Source organism: Canis lupus, chromosome 21 (assembly GCF_003254725.2).
Source record: "Canis lupus dingo isolate Sandy chromosome 21, ASM325472v2, whole genome shotgun sequence".
NCBI classification, from domain to species: domain Eukaryota; kingdom Metazoa; phylum Chordata; class Mammalia; order Carnivora; family Canidae; genus Canis; species Canis lupus.
Window position 1 is genome coordinate 28,840,784 of NC_064263.1, and position 16,025 is coordinate 28,856,808.

Below are 16,025 nucleotides of genomic sequence, written 5' to 3' on the forward strand. Positions count from 1 at the left end.
TTGTTCGTTGGTTGGTTAAGCATCAAAATCCTGGTTTTGGCGCAGGTCCTGATCTTTGGGTCATGAGATTGAGCCCTATGTAGGTCTCTGCACTCAGTGCAGTCTGCTTCAGATTCCTTCTCCCTCTGCCCCTCTCACTCATGTGCTCTCTCTCTTCTAAATAAATAAATAAATAAATAAATAAATAAATAAATCTATCTCTGACTTTGATGAAAATATTAATTTACAGAAGCTCAACAATTTTAAAGTGCGATAAACTTAAAAGTACACTTAGTCACTGAAGTCAACAAGTGACTATTTAGAAAGGCAGTAGAACTCTGATCATTCTTCTATAAATCCTTAGTAAGGGATACATTTATGACAAAAGGAAATAAACCTCACAATCAGAGGAGTGGATAGGAATGGAGGAAAATATGGTTTTACTGAGTGCTAATCATATACCAAGCAAAGCCTAACTTTATGCAGCACTTATATAATAGAATAACAAAAATTATGTGAGATGAGATAATACAAAATTGCTCTTAGATGAGTTATGAACCTAAAATAATGTTTTGAGAGGTTATGTAACTTTTACATCTTACATTCATTTCTTGAGCATTTTATGCTTTAGACACTGTTCTAAATTTTCTACATACACTCAATAAGTAATTTTATACTCACCACAAACTCCAGAGTTAGATATTATTATTCTCATTTACACTTGACCAAAATAGGCATACAAAGATTTTGCTACATGCTTGAAAGATAAACCTAGTGAGTGGAGAAGCCAGTGTTCAAACCTAGGCAATCTGTTTATACCACTTCTGTTCTTGTGCTCTTAAACATGGCACAAAGCCTTGGAGTTCATTCAAATGCACTCCAAATGTTCTCTTTGTTTGTTTCATGTCCCAGTAGAATATTTCCAACATGAGATTCAATGTGAAATCCAGACAGGAATGCCTTTCTTCTTGGCTAAATATTGTACTTACTGAGATGACAGAAAAAAAATAATAATCTTTTTCCAAGCAACTTAGAATTATTCATGCAGCACATTCATCATCATATTCAACATAACCAATTTGCCTGGCCATTTCTCTTTCAGTGCTTCCTTTCCTGTCTACATTATAGGGTTACATCCATGTAAAAGCTTCTAGGCAATTATCTTGCTCATTTACCTTTCTTTATCATTTCCAAGTGCTACTTGGAACTCACACTGAGACCTTCCCCAAGTGAAGCAGTCTCAGAAGCCGACTCCGAATCTCCTTGGTCCTAGCCCCATAGATGATTGGATTGAGCACAGGAGGCACCAGCACATAGAGGTTCGCCAGAAAGATGTGCACATTCTTGGGAACTCGGTGCTGGCCAAAACGATGGGTGAGGAAGGAGAAGAAGGCAGGAATGTAGAAGACCAGGATGACCCCGAGGTGGGAGCCACAGGTACTCAGAGCCTTGTGCCTGGCATCTTGAGATGGAAGGCGGAAGACAGCGTGGAGGATAAAGCCATAGGAAATGGCAATGAGGATGGAATCCAGACCCACAGCTAGCAGGGCCACAGTCAGCCCATAGACAATATTGACAGTGATGTTGCCACAGGCCAGGCGAGCAATGCCCATGTGCTCACAATATGTATGTGCCATGACATGGTGACCACAGTAAGGCAGTCGCCTCAGCAAGAAAATGAACGGGGAGACAACAGCGATACTACGGAGTATGCCAGTAAGGCCAATTCTGCCTATGATGCTACGGTTGAGGATGATCATATATCTCAGTGGGTTGCAAATAGCCACATAGCGATCAAAGGCCATGGCCAGAAGAACTGAGGACTCCAGAGCATAGATAGAATGGACACAAAACATCTGGGCCAGGCATCCACCAAAGGAAATTTCTCCAGCATGGAGCCACAAAATTGCTAATGTCTTCGGCACGGTGGTGGAGCTGAGAGCCAAGTCAGTGAGTGAGAGAAGGCACAGGAAGAGGTACATGGGTGCATGAAGAGCACTGTCTGTCACAATGACCAGGATGAGGGCAGCATTCCCAGCCAGTGCTACCAGATACATGGCACAGAAGGGGATGGCAATCCAGGCATGAGCCCACTCCAGCCCTGGGATTCCCGTCAGGAACATGATGGCTGGAAGACTGTCATCACTGAGGTTAGAGGTTGACATTCTGCTTGGTGAGTAAAGGGTTCTATTCAAGAGGTGGTGGAGTCATGGTATGATTGCCCTGTAACATCAGGTCCTTGGTTCATTAATATAAAATGGCCTTTCTGTGAAACAATCTTTTTTTAGACGGAGAAAAACATACATTGTTTGTAACTTGTTCTCAATCTTAGAATACTGTATCATATATAATCCATTTTTCCATCTATTTTCTATTCTCAAAATTAATGTTTTGATTCCACATTCCAAGCCCCAAGCATACCTAACAGAATCCTTTGTAGGATACCTGGACTCCTAACTTTTAGTCCTAATCTGTCACAAAAATGTTGCAGATTCTTGAGAAAAATATTTTCCCTCCTGGGCAGTCTCCATTTATGAAGCACAATGAATCTGGAATCCAAGTCACAGCTTCTCAACCTATTCACTATATAGCATTAGATAAGTTCTACAATGTTTTTGAGACTCACTTTTCTCATTTATAAGTTGGAAATGACAGCACCCGGCCTCCTTCTCTCACACAATTTTTTGTGGGCAAAAAAAAAAAAAAAAAAAAAAAAAAGAGTTAAGTATATGGGATTAAAATGTTTGGACACCAAAAATAACATCTTCCCCATTTGTGCAAGCTCTTTTTCCTGTATCCACATATTGGAATGATATAGAGTGTTATAATTATTCTACCTCTGTTTTACCAGGGGGAAGTCCAAGTTTAGAGAAATAAACTAATGCACTCCAGATCACTAAGTATGTTACTGTCAGATTTGAAATTACATCTTAAGTGTCCCGATTCAAAGTTTGGTGTTTTCACCTTACTTAGCCTCACTTATATGGCCAATACTTGAATTCCTATCTTTTCCTTGCCAGATATCCCAATATCAGTATCTAATGCAATCACTTTACTCATTATCTGGACTTCAAAGAGACAGATACTAGTGAAAGCTGCTCCTATTTTCCAGGGGACTTTCACTGATGGCCCCAGCCACTGGAGGAAAAAAAGGATGGGTGGTGGGGTAGAGAGCTGGAGTCACTATTACCTTCTTCTGTCCTCCCTTTCCAGCCTATTCTTGCCAGTAAAGGAAGATTACCAAAGATTACTGTAAGGAAGCTACTACTTTGTGAGATACTCTGCCACTCTGAAGATACCAGAAAGCCTAGGTACAAATAAGGTTGTTTTTCAGGGAAACAATAGGAAAATGACATTGAACTGGAGCAACACTCTGGGTGGAATGTGGGCATCCTTCCAAATTCATCCCACTCAGCCTTGGCTCTTGGTAACTATCATGCCTTGGAGACCTAGGCTTTAATAATTGAACTCTGAGTTCTTTCTTTTCACATATTTTTTTCTGTAATATTTCAAAAACATACCTGTTTCCAGTGACATGTGTTCACAGATTGAGCATGCTGAGGCTGGAGCTCTGTGATGGGTGTCACATGTGAATGTGGGGCTGTGCGGGAGAGTATGTGGTAGAGAAACAGTTGGTGCAGGTGATATATGCCTGAATGCAGTGGTTTTTCTTTTTGGGGATGTGAAAGCTGTATTCTTGTGCAGGGTGTATGGATGTGATTTGGGGGATGATGGGGGCTGAGTGTGGAATCTGAGTTCAAAAGTCCAATCTGCCCTCAGTTTTGTGAGCTCACTGAGTATCTTCAGCTTAGTTCTGAGTTCCAGCCTTTTCTGATCAAGGGATTTTGTAGGCGAGGTTACTTGTTGACTCTCTCTCTGATGCTTGATTATAAAAACCCAAGGCTATTTTCTCTAGAGATTTGATTCACGGTGCTCATTCTTAGGGAGATAATAAGGAGAGGTTGAAGGAAGAGAAAGAAATGACGAAAGAACATTTACCATAGGGAATTTTAAGGAAAGTTGAAATAAAATGTAGTAAGTTTTATGTTTCCCTTCTTACTTTCCCTTTCCTTCCCTTTTCTTCTTTTTCTCTGTTTTCACTCTTAATTGTGATACGTCTCTGAATTTCCATGTGTAGTGGTCCATGGTATTTTGTGTACACATGGCATCGTGAATGCCATATATATAAATATGGTGGTAAGAAATGGTGGTGGAGAGGCTTAGGCTCCATTGTCTCATTAGACTTCATAAGTTCAAAAATAAGTTAGTAAGAATTTTAGGAACATGGCAGCAGTATACTAAATCTAACACAGGACTCTTCTGAGCACAGGCATTATGCTACTCTGCAGATTTCACACCCACAGAGCTCATCTTAGGAGTGAAGCCATCAGTTCTCTAGCCAGATGCACTCAGATTCTATGACATTACCCATCTATCGAGACTTGACACCATGGTTTGCATCAAAGCCTTCTGAGTGCCGTACTCTTTTCCTTTATTCATGCTTGTCTTCTCTCTCTTTTTAAAGATGTATTTATTTGAGAGAAAAAAAGAAAGAGAGTGAGCACACACAAGACAGTCAGGGAAGGGCAGAGGGAGAGGGAGAATCTCAAGCAGACCCCATGCTGATCAAGGAGCCCCATATGGAGCTCAATCTCACCACCCCAAGATTATGTCCTGAACTGAAACCAAGAGGTAAGATCTCAATCTACAGAGCCACCTAGGCACACCTTCTCTCATGTAAATACAAACCAGTGGTCTTCAAACTTTTTTGCCTACGTACTTTCCAAAAATTTTTGAAATAGTATATACTTCTTCAAAAATGTTGACATCTAAAAATTGTCATTTAATATTTAAATATTAGAAAAAGATATAACATACAGTATAGTATGAATACTGATATTTTTAAGATAAAAATACATCAGCCTTTTAAGTGTATCCTATGGAATGTAAACAGACTTGAAATTTTCTGCCTCTCATTTATTATCCATTTAAAAATAAATGAACAAGGTTTCCATAGCTCTCATAATTTTTTGCTTTTTAGAGAGAGAGTAAGAGTGGGAGGAGGCAGTGGGGCAGAGGGAGAAACAGAGAATCCAAAGCAGACTCTGTGCTGAACATGGAGCCCATATGGGGCTCAGTCTCAGGACCATGAGATTGTGATCAAGAGTTGATCATAATCTGAGCTAAAATCAAGAGTTGAACGCTTGAACTTGGCCACAGCAACTTCTTGCAAGATACATCCATGAAGGCAAGAGAAACAAAAGTAAAATGAATTATTGGGACTTCATCAAGATAAGAAGCTTTTGCACAGCATAAGAAACAGTCAACAAAACTAAAAGACAACCTACAGATGGGAGAAGATATTTGCAAATGACCTGTCAGAGAAAGGGCTAGTATCCAAGATCTATAAAGAACTTATTAAACTCAACACCAAAGAAAAAAACAATCCAATCATGAAATGGGCAAAAGACATGAACAGAAACCTCACAGAGGAAGACATAGACATAGCCAACAAGCACATGAGAAAATGCTCTGCATCACTTAACATCAGGGAAATACAAATCAAAACCATAATGAGGTCCCTCACACCAGTAAGAATGGGGAAAATTAACAAGGCAGGAAGCAACAAATGTTGGAGAGGATGTGGATAAAGGGGAACGCTCTTGCACTGTTGGTGGGAATGTGAACTGGTGCAGCCACTCTGGAAAACTGTGTGGAGGTTCCTCAAAGAGTTAAAAATAGACCTGCCCTACGATCCAGCAATGCACTGCTGGGGATTTACCCCAAAGATACAGATGCAGTGAAACACCGGGACACCTACACCCCGATGTTTCTAGCAGCAATGTCCACAATAGCCAACCTGTGGAAGGAGCCTCAGTGTCCATCAAAAGATGAATGGATAAAGAAGATGTGGTTTATGTATACAATGGAATATTCCTCAGCCATTAGAAACGACAAATACCCATCATTTGCTTCAACATGGATAGAACTGGAGGGTATTATGCTGAGTGAAATAAGTCAATCGGAGAAGGACATACGTTATATTCCCCTCATTCATTAGGGGAATATAAAAAATAGTGAAAGGGAATAAAGGGGAAAGGAGTGAAAATCCGTGGGAAATATCAGAGAGGGTGACAGAACATGAGAAACTCTTAACTCTGGGAAACGAACAAGGGGTGGTGGAAAGGGAGGTGGGTGGGGGGTGGGGGTGACTGGGTGACGGGCACTGAGGGGGGCACTTGATGGGATGAGCCCTGGGTGTTATGCTATATGTTGGCAAATCGAACTCCAAAAAAAAAAAAGTCATAAATTTAACATTGTTGCTTTGTCTTCCTGAAGTTGGTCCATTCTCCTACATATTAATTTCTGCGCTTAAATATCTTGTGATGATCACTCTTCTTTCAGTGTTTGCAATGAAAATTTGTATGCAAATGAATTCTTTATTTTTTTTAATCATTAGGCTCTGAGTACTAAGATGTTCTACAATAACAATTATTTTAAGTACACATTAATACAAACAATATAAAAAACCTTTAATTTCATAAATTATTGAACATAAGCCTATTTTTAATATAAAGCTTTTAATAGAATTTATGTGGGTTTTCTTATTTTTCCTTCAGTGAATTTATATATTAAAAAATCAATATCGATGATATGAGACAAGGTTCACCCTTAGTTAATTTTTATAAAACTAAGTTCTGGGAACCTTTGTTTTTATACCAATAGCTATGAGTGGAAGGAGTTTGAATACCCTGGCACACTGCCTTCATAGAGATTCAGTAAGTGCTGGAATTAATTTCTGGTGTGAAAAAGGAGATTCTGGTTATAGAAGCTTAAAGGAGAGTGCCCACAGAGCTAGGGCCCAGACTTTCAAGAATGGACCACTGAGAGCTGGAGCTGGTAAATGTGAATTATATGACAAGACTATTTGGAGGTAAGTGTGGGAAAAGAAAAAAACAAAACAAACAGAGTGGAACCAGTTGCTTTTGTCAGAATCAACTGCTGTTGCTAAGGATAAGACAGTTGCTTGAGTGACAATGACAGGAGCAGAAAGCTAACAGGAAAAGTAAATTCCTTCTTCTGACCTCCTGTCTACATCTAATGGCTCCCATTGGCAGAGCTCAACAATATATTCAATTTTAGAACTTCCAGATACTGCCAAAATAATGCAATTTAAAGCCACATGTTATTCTTAAAATAAATATGTGTAACACAAGGAAAGAAAACTCTAGGTGTTATGTGGTGATGTAATTAATAAAGTGGTTTGCCCTGAATCAGTTATTGAAATTACCCCTCTAATTGTTGTTTATAGGAGGGGTAATGCACCAAAAAAGAACAGGAGAATGCATGAAATTGAATTAAATTTTTTTCTCACATGACTGAATTTTTATGGCTAAGTTTATAATCATAATACTAACATAGTTAAAATTAATATCATAAAAACTGATCTCTCTATTTCTCTTTTTTCAAATTTCTTTCTATCAGATATGGTTTTTATGGCAACTTAGGATTTGTTCTTCCATCATCAAGCTCCTTGGTGGTATCTGTCCTGAACCATTCTTGTCACCTAGCTTTTCTGATGTTAGCTCTAAGATGGCTTGATACTCTAGAGAAAAAAAATCACAAATATCCACAGGTTAATACAATGTAAATTTACAGCTTCATACTTTAGCTTTACCAAGCAATTATTTTATTTGACAAAGTTAATTTTCTATGTTATTCCTTTTAACTGCCATTTCAATAAAGTTAATTTTCTATGTCATTCCTCTTAACTGCCATTTCAAATACCTACTGCTCTCTTAGAGCTTGCTGCACTATTTGTACTAAACAGATGTTTAGAATTTAGTGACTTCTTAGATGCAAAGAATGCATGAGAGAAAGGATGATAGTGTGGAATGATAGTTAGGTTTCTGGCTTAGCTATCAAATTCATGTTATGCACTGAGAAGAGGAATCTATGGAGAAAAAAATTTATATTCATATTTTGGGCATTTTGATTTTAAAATTCCCATGACACAGTCAAATAAACATGCCAGGTAGTCATTTGGAAAAGAAATAAATTAGAGCAGAATATACAGATTATTTGATTAATGTGTTTCAAAGATAGCGAAAATCTGGTTGGTTTTCCATGGTCATTCAGAGAGAGTATATAGAGTCAAAACTGAAGCTAGCTTAGAAAAGAACGATGGGTAGTGTTAATAGGAGACAACAGAGGGAGAGCCATTTGTAAAGGAAACTGATATGAGGATCAAGATATGAGGAGGACCTAGAAAGAGTGCCATCATTGGTCCAAGAAAGGAGAAAAAAAAAATCAAGAAAGAAGTAAAGTCAATTGTATCTGTCTCTGGACTGAGAGTCTATTGTATTTAGTAGTGTTGAGGTCAGTGGTGACTTTCCAAGCATAGTTTTGCAGTGTGACATTAATAAAATATAGTCCATTATGTACTTAATGAAGAACAAGAATGAAGAGACAATGAGAAGAGGTGGTGGCCCCTGAGCATGTCCATTAGTAGGTCACAGTGTATCCACTTTCCCTAAACTGTAGAAGGTTGCACTTCCCCTTATAAGATTTGAGGACTAGAAGGAATTAGATGTTCCAGGTTAAAAGTTAATAGGTCATGAGAAGTAGATAGAATACCTAAAGAATTATACATACCTCTGTCATTATTTAGCTTTTAAAATAAGGGAGAACTGTCTGTTTTGAAGAAATTAAGCAGGAAGATTTGGTTTTTAAAAATCACTCTGTTGATAGAGGGACGGAATGACTGGGTGGTGGCAGATTTTTGTGCAGGGGCCAATAAGTAGTCTCTTAGTAATTCAGATGTTGAAGGTCTACTTTAAGGCAGATATGGTATTGATGATATGCCAAAACAATTTGAAGGAATGTTACAAGATGCGACAACTAATTGGACAACATAGTTTAGGTAAAATAATTAATGATGCCTAGAAATGTTCAGGCCACAGCTGATAATGTCAGTGCCCTTAATAAGGAAGCAGGACTAGAAAATAGTGGGCCTTTGCCTATCGTTCCTAGTGAAATCAGAAAACTCTTTTTGGTTCTTATTGTCCACGCCTGAGCTTTCTCCAAAATTCTGCTACTGACTGGAAACAGTACCTCAGATTCCCATGCTGTCTACTCTCTCTATTACAAATCTAGATTAATTGAGACAGGATGGTACTGATGTAAGGGGTAAACATATAGGATAATGGAAAAGAATTAACATTTCACAAGTAAACTCATATATATATGTAAACTCATATATATATTATAATATATATGATCAGTGGATTTTTAACAGTGGTACTAAGACTGTTTAATGGGTAATAATAATATTTTCAACAAATGTTGTTAGGATAATTGGATATCCACATGAAAGAGGCAGAAGTTGGATCCTCCTCTCAACCTGTATACAAAAATTAACTCAAAATAGATTTAAAAATATAAAGGGTAAAGCGTAAAACTATAACACCATTAGAGGAAAACTATTAGTGTATTAGACACTGGTTGTTTTGGTATAATACCAAAAGCACAAGCAGCCAAAGAAAAATAGATAAATTGGACTTAATAAAACACAAACTTTCTGTGCTAAAGACAGTGTCATAAAACTGTAAAGACAACCCACAAAATGGAAGAAGATATTTGCAATCATATATCTGACAATATCTTCCTGTCCAAAATATATAAAGATCTCTTACAGCTCAACAACCAAAAGTCAAATGAACCAATTTAAAAATGGGAAAATGATTTGAATAGACATTTCTGCAGAAACAGACATACAAAGAGGCATTAAGCACATGAAAACACATTCAGCTTCATCAGTCATTTGGGAAATGCAAACCAAGACCACTATGAGATAACATTGCACACATATTAGGAAAACAAAACAAGATTTAAAAAAAAAAAAACAGAAAATAAGAAATGTTAGCAAAGATGTGGAGTAATCAGAATCCTCAAACATTGCTGGTGAAATGTAAATTGATGAAGCCACTTTGGAAAACCATTTGGCTTTTCTTCAAGCAGTTGAACATAAAGCTACCAGATGACTGGGTAATTTTACTTTTGGGTAGTAAATACTCTAAAGAACTGAGGACGTATTTTCACATAAAAGCTTATACAATTAACATTCAAAGAAGCATTATTTGTAGCCCCAAAATTAGAATAATCCAAATACCCATCAAATAACTAATAGACAAAATGTGGTCTGTGTATACAATGGAAAATTATATCAGAAATGAAGCACTGATACATAACGAACCTTGAAAACATGCTAAGTGAAAAAAGCCAAATGCAATCAGCAGCACATTTTATTACATTTAGTTGAAGTGTTCGAAATAGTTAAGCCCAAAACAACAGAAAGTGGACGAGCTGTTGCCAGGAGGCTAGGTTAAATGAGAAGGGGGAGTCACTGCTAGTAGTAATGAAACTTCTTTTTAGAGTGATGAAAATGTTCTGTGCTTAGATATTTGTGATGACTGCACAACTTTGCAAATACACTAAAGATCACTGACTTGTACACTTAAAAAATGAATTTTATGGAGTGTGAATTATATGGTAATGGCAAAATTGTAAAAAGGAAATTATAGAATCACATCATCTTTGAAACTTAAAAGTTCCACTGCCTGGGATGCAGCTGCTTTTGCAACACCATAGATGTGACACCATACATAAAGGAGATGTAAGCCCTGGGTTTGATTAGGGGTACTGAGGAAGGGGTCAGGTTTGTCTCCCAGATATTCATTGGTGGCCTTATGGGAAGGCCAGATGTTTACAGTCATAGGATGAGAGAGAACAGTTTTAATTTATTTTATCCTTTTTCTTCTTCTGTTTTCTCTAGTTATTTTTGAGGTAGATTGCACAGAGAAAGGCAAAGACAAGACAACCAAATATGAAAGAAAGGATAAGGGGCAGGGGGGAGATTAAAATGGTAGTGATTAACAGGTAGATGATGCATGTTCCAGGGTCATTGCTAGATGAAAAATTCTACTAAGTTTTCTGAAAATGTTAAGTTAATAAAGGAACAGTCTATGTTTGGATGCAGCCCTGCCACTCAGTGGTATTGTAAGTTTGGACCTAATTTATCTCGTTGGGCACTCATTTTTCTCATCTGTAAAATGGAAAGTGGACATTATTTCTTAAGATTTTATTTATTCTTTCATAAGAGTCACAAAGAGAGGCAGAGATATAGGCAAAGGGAGGAGCAGGTTCCTCATGGGGAGCCTTGATACAGGACTCAATCCCAGGACCCTGGGATCAAGGCAGCCTGAGCTGAAGGAAGATGCTCAACCAGTGAGCCACCCAGGTGCTCCTGGATATTTCTTTCTAAATGTGGCTATTAGAATAGAAATAGACAAATCTAATAAAGTTCTTGATGGAGTGTAAGGACCGTTGCAAACACCCAGTATCACTGATGATGATTATTGGATTTCTATCACCTATGACCCAAGCCAGCCATGCATTCTGGCTTCCAAAGTCCCCTAAGAAGAGAGCCCTGGAGTGGGGACTTGGTGTGGAAAAAAGAAATCTTGGGGCTGAAGATCAGGATGAATGAGCTATATTCTTAGCATACCATTTACTAACACTGGGCTCCCTGGCGCTCACACCCTTTATCTACTAGAGCTACCTTAGAATGCCCTTAAGAGGATCTCAGAAGCCATGAAGACACGGTGTCGGGGCAGGTAAGCCCTGCTCAGCTGGGAGGAGAGGAGCTATTCCCTTGGCTTTGGCAAGCAGATCTGAATCAACCATGGGAACAGACAGTAAGGAGTGTCCACCGGGATCCAACCATGAATAATCTATTCCCAGCAGGGCTTGGCGGGAGGATAATTAATGGCTTACCATAGCCACTTTACTGCTCAGAGCCTGACAGGCAGCTCCCATGAAATGTGGTATGTATAGGGTCTTTGGCAGCCTTGGCCTAGCTTGGGGAAAACACAGCCCATCCTTGTGGAGCATTTGGCATATGATGTTCTCAATATTCTCAAGAAGTGTTCTTGGCCTTATTTGTCTTCTTTCTTCCTCTCCATGTATAATGTTCTAATTACTATCTTCCTAAAGTTCATTCTCTGGTCTGGAATTCCCTTTCCCCTCCCTTGACTCTCCTATTTCCATAGTATTTCCTCTATATTCTTTATCTCCTTATCTCTATCTCTTTCCTGCTCTCTATCTCTTCCCTGCCTTTCCATTCTTCTCTCTTTGTCTCTTTATCATGTCTCTCTTCATCTTCTGGTCCACCTTCTGCTTTGCATGAACACAGAAAATAAGGAACAGAGTAGGACATTCAATTGAACTCTAACATCTCTAAGTAGGACAGGAAGGATATACTGAAACTGACCTTCTGCAGCACCAGGCTTTTACAATTAAGACAATTTTAGACTTCCTTAGAGTGGAACATGTGACGTGATGGAATGAAATCTAGTGGTGAGTTCTCAAGAAGAGACTGACTCATGTATCTCTAATCTGATTGTTCATTGATGTATTGCTGGCTTTATGGCAGAGAGAAAGAAAGTCCCCTTAGCCAAAGGGACATAAAATAATAAGTTACTCAGTGGTGAGTAATTCCATTCAAGTATTAGGAACTAGCCATGAGAAGTAGAGGGCCTCTAATGCCTAAATTCCAAAGCTAATAGGTATAGCCCCCTATCAGAGAGTATGCAAAGGGTTTTGGGCATTATGAAATATTCCTAAATGTAGCTCCCTCCCCAAATGGTTGATTCTGAAATTCCACAGCGCAAGGAATGGCAAATGCATAGATTACTCATTTATCACCCCTCCTCACAACCTCATCTGGGCTGGTGTAAGGCAGTTTTTCTAATTGTCTACTCCTATTGAACTTTAACACACTCTGAGTTGAAAAACAAGGGTCTGTTATGGAAATAAAAAATGTTATTCCTTAACAACACAAAGAAAAAAAATAAGGTAATGCATAGAATGTTTTCAGTGTTATAATTTTTCTCTCAATAATTCTCAAACTTTTGCAAGTTACTTCTGCTTGTCCATACCACAATCTATTCTGTGGTAACAAATGTTTAAAAATACATATTTAAGTTTATTATGAATATACTCAATAACTTTTGTGCTTTTGGAAAGCACAATATAATATTTATCTTCCATCTAAACATGCTTTTAAAATAATAACAATAATGTCAGTGCTTCTATAATGCTTACAGTGGGCAGGACCTGTTCCAAGTCCAAGTTCTCGCTGTCTTGTCCTCTCTTTGTTTCTCTCTTTCTATCTTACGTATGCATGTCTCCATACCCATAGAGCAGTTCTCTTTTATCCCTGTCTTAAAAGTAAAGAAACAGGGAATAGAGTTTAAGAAATTTATCTAAAAAAAAAAATGGACAAACATTATATGGTCTCATTCATTTGGGGAATATAAAAAATAGTGAAAGGGAATAAAGGGGAAAGGAGAAAAAATAAGTGGGAAATATCAGAAAAGGAGACAGAACATGAAAGACTCCTAACTCTGGGAAACGAACTAGGGGTGGTGGAAGGGGAGGTGGGCGGGGGGTGGAGGTGACAGGGTGACGAGCACTGAGGTGGGCACTTGACAGGATGAGCACTGAGTGTTATTCTATATGCTGGCAAATTGAACACCAATAAAAAAATAAATTTATTAAAAAAAAATCTTCAGCCCTCACAGACCTTGTAAGTCAGGGCTTCTTCAGCAGAGGAGACCCAGGCTTGTGCAGTGGGAAAGCATCAGAATTCAGAACTTGAATTTAACTCAGCTCTTTGTCTGATCCAGGGCAAATTGCTTAACTTCTGCTTTTCTGTAAAATGGGAAAAATTATACCACATACTACATAAGATTGTTGTGAAAATTAAGTGGGACAATTATGTAAAGAAATTTACTCAATGCCTGGCTCATAATATATAAATATGTTGTATCCTTAAAAAAATAAATAAAATAAAAATAAAAATAAATAAAAAATAAAAAAATAAAAAATAATAATAATAAAAAATAAATTTATCTAATGTCACTGGAGTTCAAACCCAGGATTTTCTGGTGCCATGCTCTTTACTAGTATTTTCCAATGCCTCCTGAGACATTTTGATTTTCCCGGGGTCCCGCATGGACTATCCCAGCTGAATTGTGGGCTGTAGACCATGTACAGACCTCAGGGTAGAAATTGGATTAGGGAAATCTAGTTCAAGCCACATAACTGCCTCCCAAGAAAACCTGGTCTAATTCTCATCCTCCCAGTGTATTTTAGCAAGAACATCCATGTGTAATAACAATTTATAAACTTTTGTGTTCCTTTTCCTCCCTAGGAACAACGGTAGTCTTAGACACAAGTTGTAATTTCTCCAAAAAAAGGGGCTGTCCCCAACTTCTCATGGGTGCCTTCGGAATCAATGCCTCTGATGCTCCCACCTTTATACTGACAGGCTTCCCAGGAATGGAGTCCATGGAATCCTGGCTATCCTTCCCTCTCTTTCTATTCTATGCTGTCTCCATTGTGGGAAACACTTTGATCCTCCTCATTGTTAAGGAGGAGCAGAGCTTGCACCAGCCCATGTATTACTTCTTGTCTCTCCTTTCAATCAATGACTTGGGAGTGTCCTTTTCCACATTGCCAACTGTGCTGGCTGCCCTTTGCTTCCATGCCCGGGTGATTTCCTTTAATGCCTGCTTAGCCCAAATGTTTTTCATCCATCTCTTCTCTTGGACAGAGTCTGGAATCCTTCTGGCTATGAGCTTCGATCGCTATGTGGCCATCTGCAACCCCCTGCGCTATGCTACAGTGCTCACTAATGCCTGCATTGTGGCAATGGGCCTGTGTATTGTCCTCCGAAGCTTTGCCCTCATCCTTGTCTTCCCACTGCTGCTGCACAGACTGCCCTTCTGTCACCCCCAGAATATCCTCTCCCATGCCTACTGCCTTCACGTGGATATGATTAAGCTGGCATGTACTGATGTCTCCCTCAATAGCCACTATGGACTTTCCATTGTGCTATTCACCTTTGGCCTGGACTCTGCACTCATATTCATCTCTTATGTACTAATCTTACGATCAGTGATTGCCATTGCTTCCCGAGAGGAGCTTATCAAGACACTGAACACATGTGTGTCCCACATCCTAGCTGTGCTCATCTTCTATGTACTCATGGTGTGTGTGTCCATTGTTCATCGCTTTGGTGCTGGTCTGCCTCATGCTGTCCATATCCTCATGTCAATTCTCTACCTCTTTGTGCCTCCCATGCTCAATCCTATTATCTATTCCATCAAGACAAAGGAGATACGTCGCAGGCTCTTCAAGATGCTCTTTAGGCTTAAGTCCTGAGTCTTGGGTAGAGCTAGAAGCCCTGGAAGATTTGGTGTTGGAGGTATAACCGTTCAGACACCAGAGGAGAAGAGAATTAATCCAGAGATAGCTAGCACCACACTTTAAGTTATAGAATCAATGATTAATCATTTAGTCTGATATATTGGGCCAACACCTGCCAGGACCACTTTGGATCTTATCTATTAATCAACTGTTTCTATGGCCTTGAGACACAGAAAAATGGTCTTTTTTCAAGAATAGCCCAAAGAATGTCAAATATCACTACAGGGTGAGATTATTTTCTGGAGGAGCAGGGAATGATCTTCCAGATATTGGGTGACATGATACTTGGACTTCTGGTTATGGGCCTGTACAATTCTGAAAAAGACAGGGGCAAAGAGGTATACGAGTTTAGCTCAGGTGATTAGTTTCTGATGTTGTCAAGAGCCAGAGCTCTCCCCATCATGCTGTATGAGAAGTCAAGTTTTAAAGTCTGGCAGCTGTGATAGTTAATATTACATATGAACTTGACCGGGCCACAAAGTGTCTAGATATCTGGTTAAACATTATTTCTGCATGTATCTGTGAGGATGTCTCTGGATGAGATTAGAATTCAAATTGGTAAACTGAGTAAGGTATATCACCTTTCTCAATGTAGGTGGGCCTCATCCAACCCATTGAATTCCTGAATAGAATAAAAGTCCAAGTATGAAAGAAAGAAATCTCTGATTGTCTCTAAGTAAGGTCATTAGTCTTCTTTTGCTTTTGGTCTTAGG

At 38.7% G+C, this 16,025-nt stretch overlaps 2 protein-coding genes across 2 annotated transcripts; one reads left to right on the forward strand and one right to left on the reverse strand.

Moving 5' to 3' along the window:
* Positions 1–2,156, reverse strand: LOC112667511 (olfactory receptor 52D1-like). The gene is made up of 2 exons (XM_025459236.3): positions 1,155–2,156; positions 1–156 (listed from the first exon to the last, which is right to left on the reverse strand). Exon 1 carries the CDS (start codon positions 2,142–2,144, stop codon positions 1,188–1,190), a length of 957 nt encoding a protein of 318 aa, XP_025315021.1. The 5' UTR covers positions 2,145–2,156; the 3' UTR covers positions 1–156; positions 1,155–1,187.
* Positions 2,157–14,319: 12,163 nt separating this feature from the next.
* LOC112667512 (olfactory receptor 51I2-like) lies at positions 14,320–15,357 on the forward strand. The gene has a single exon (XM_025459238.3). The coding sequence runs from the start codon at positions 14,320–14,322 to the stop codon at positions 15,265–15,267; it is 948 nt and encodes a 315-aa protein (XP_025315023.1). The 3' UTR covers positions 15,268–15,357.
* Positions 15,358–16,025: the final 668 nt, after the last annotated feature.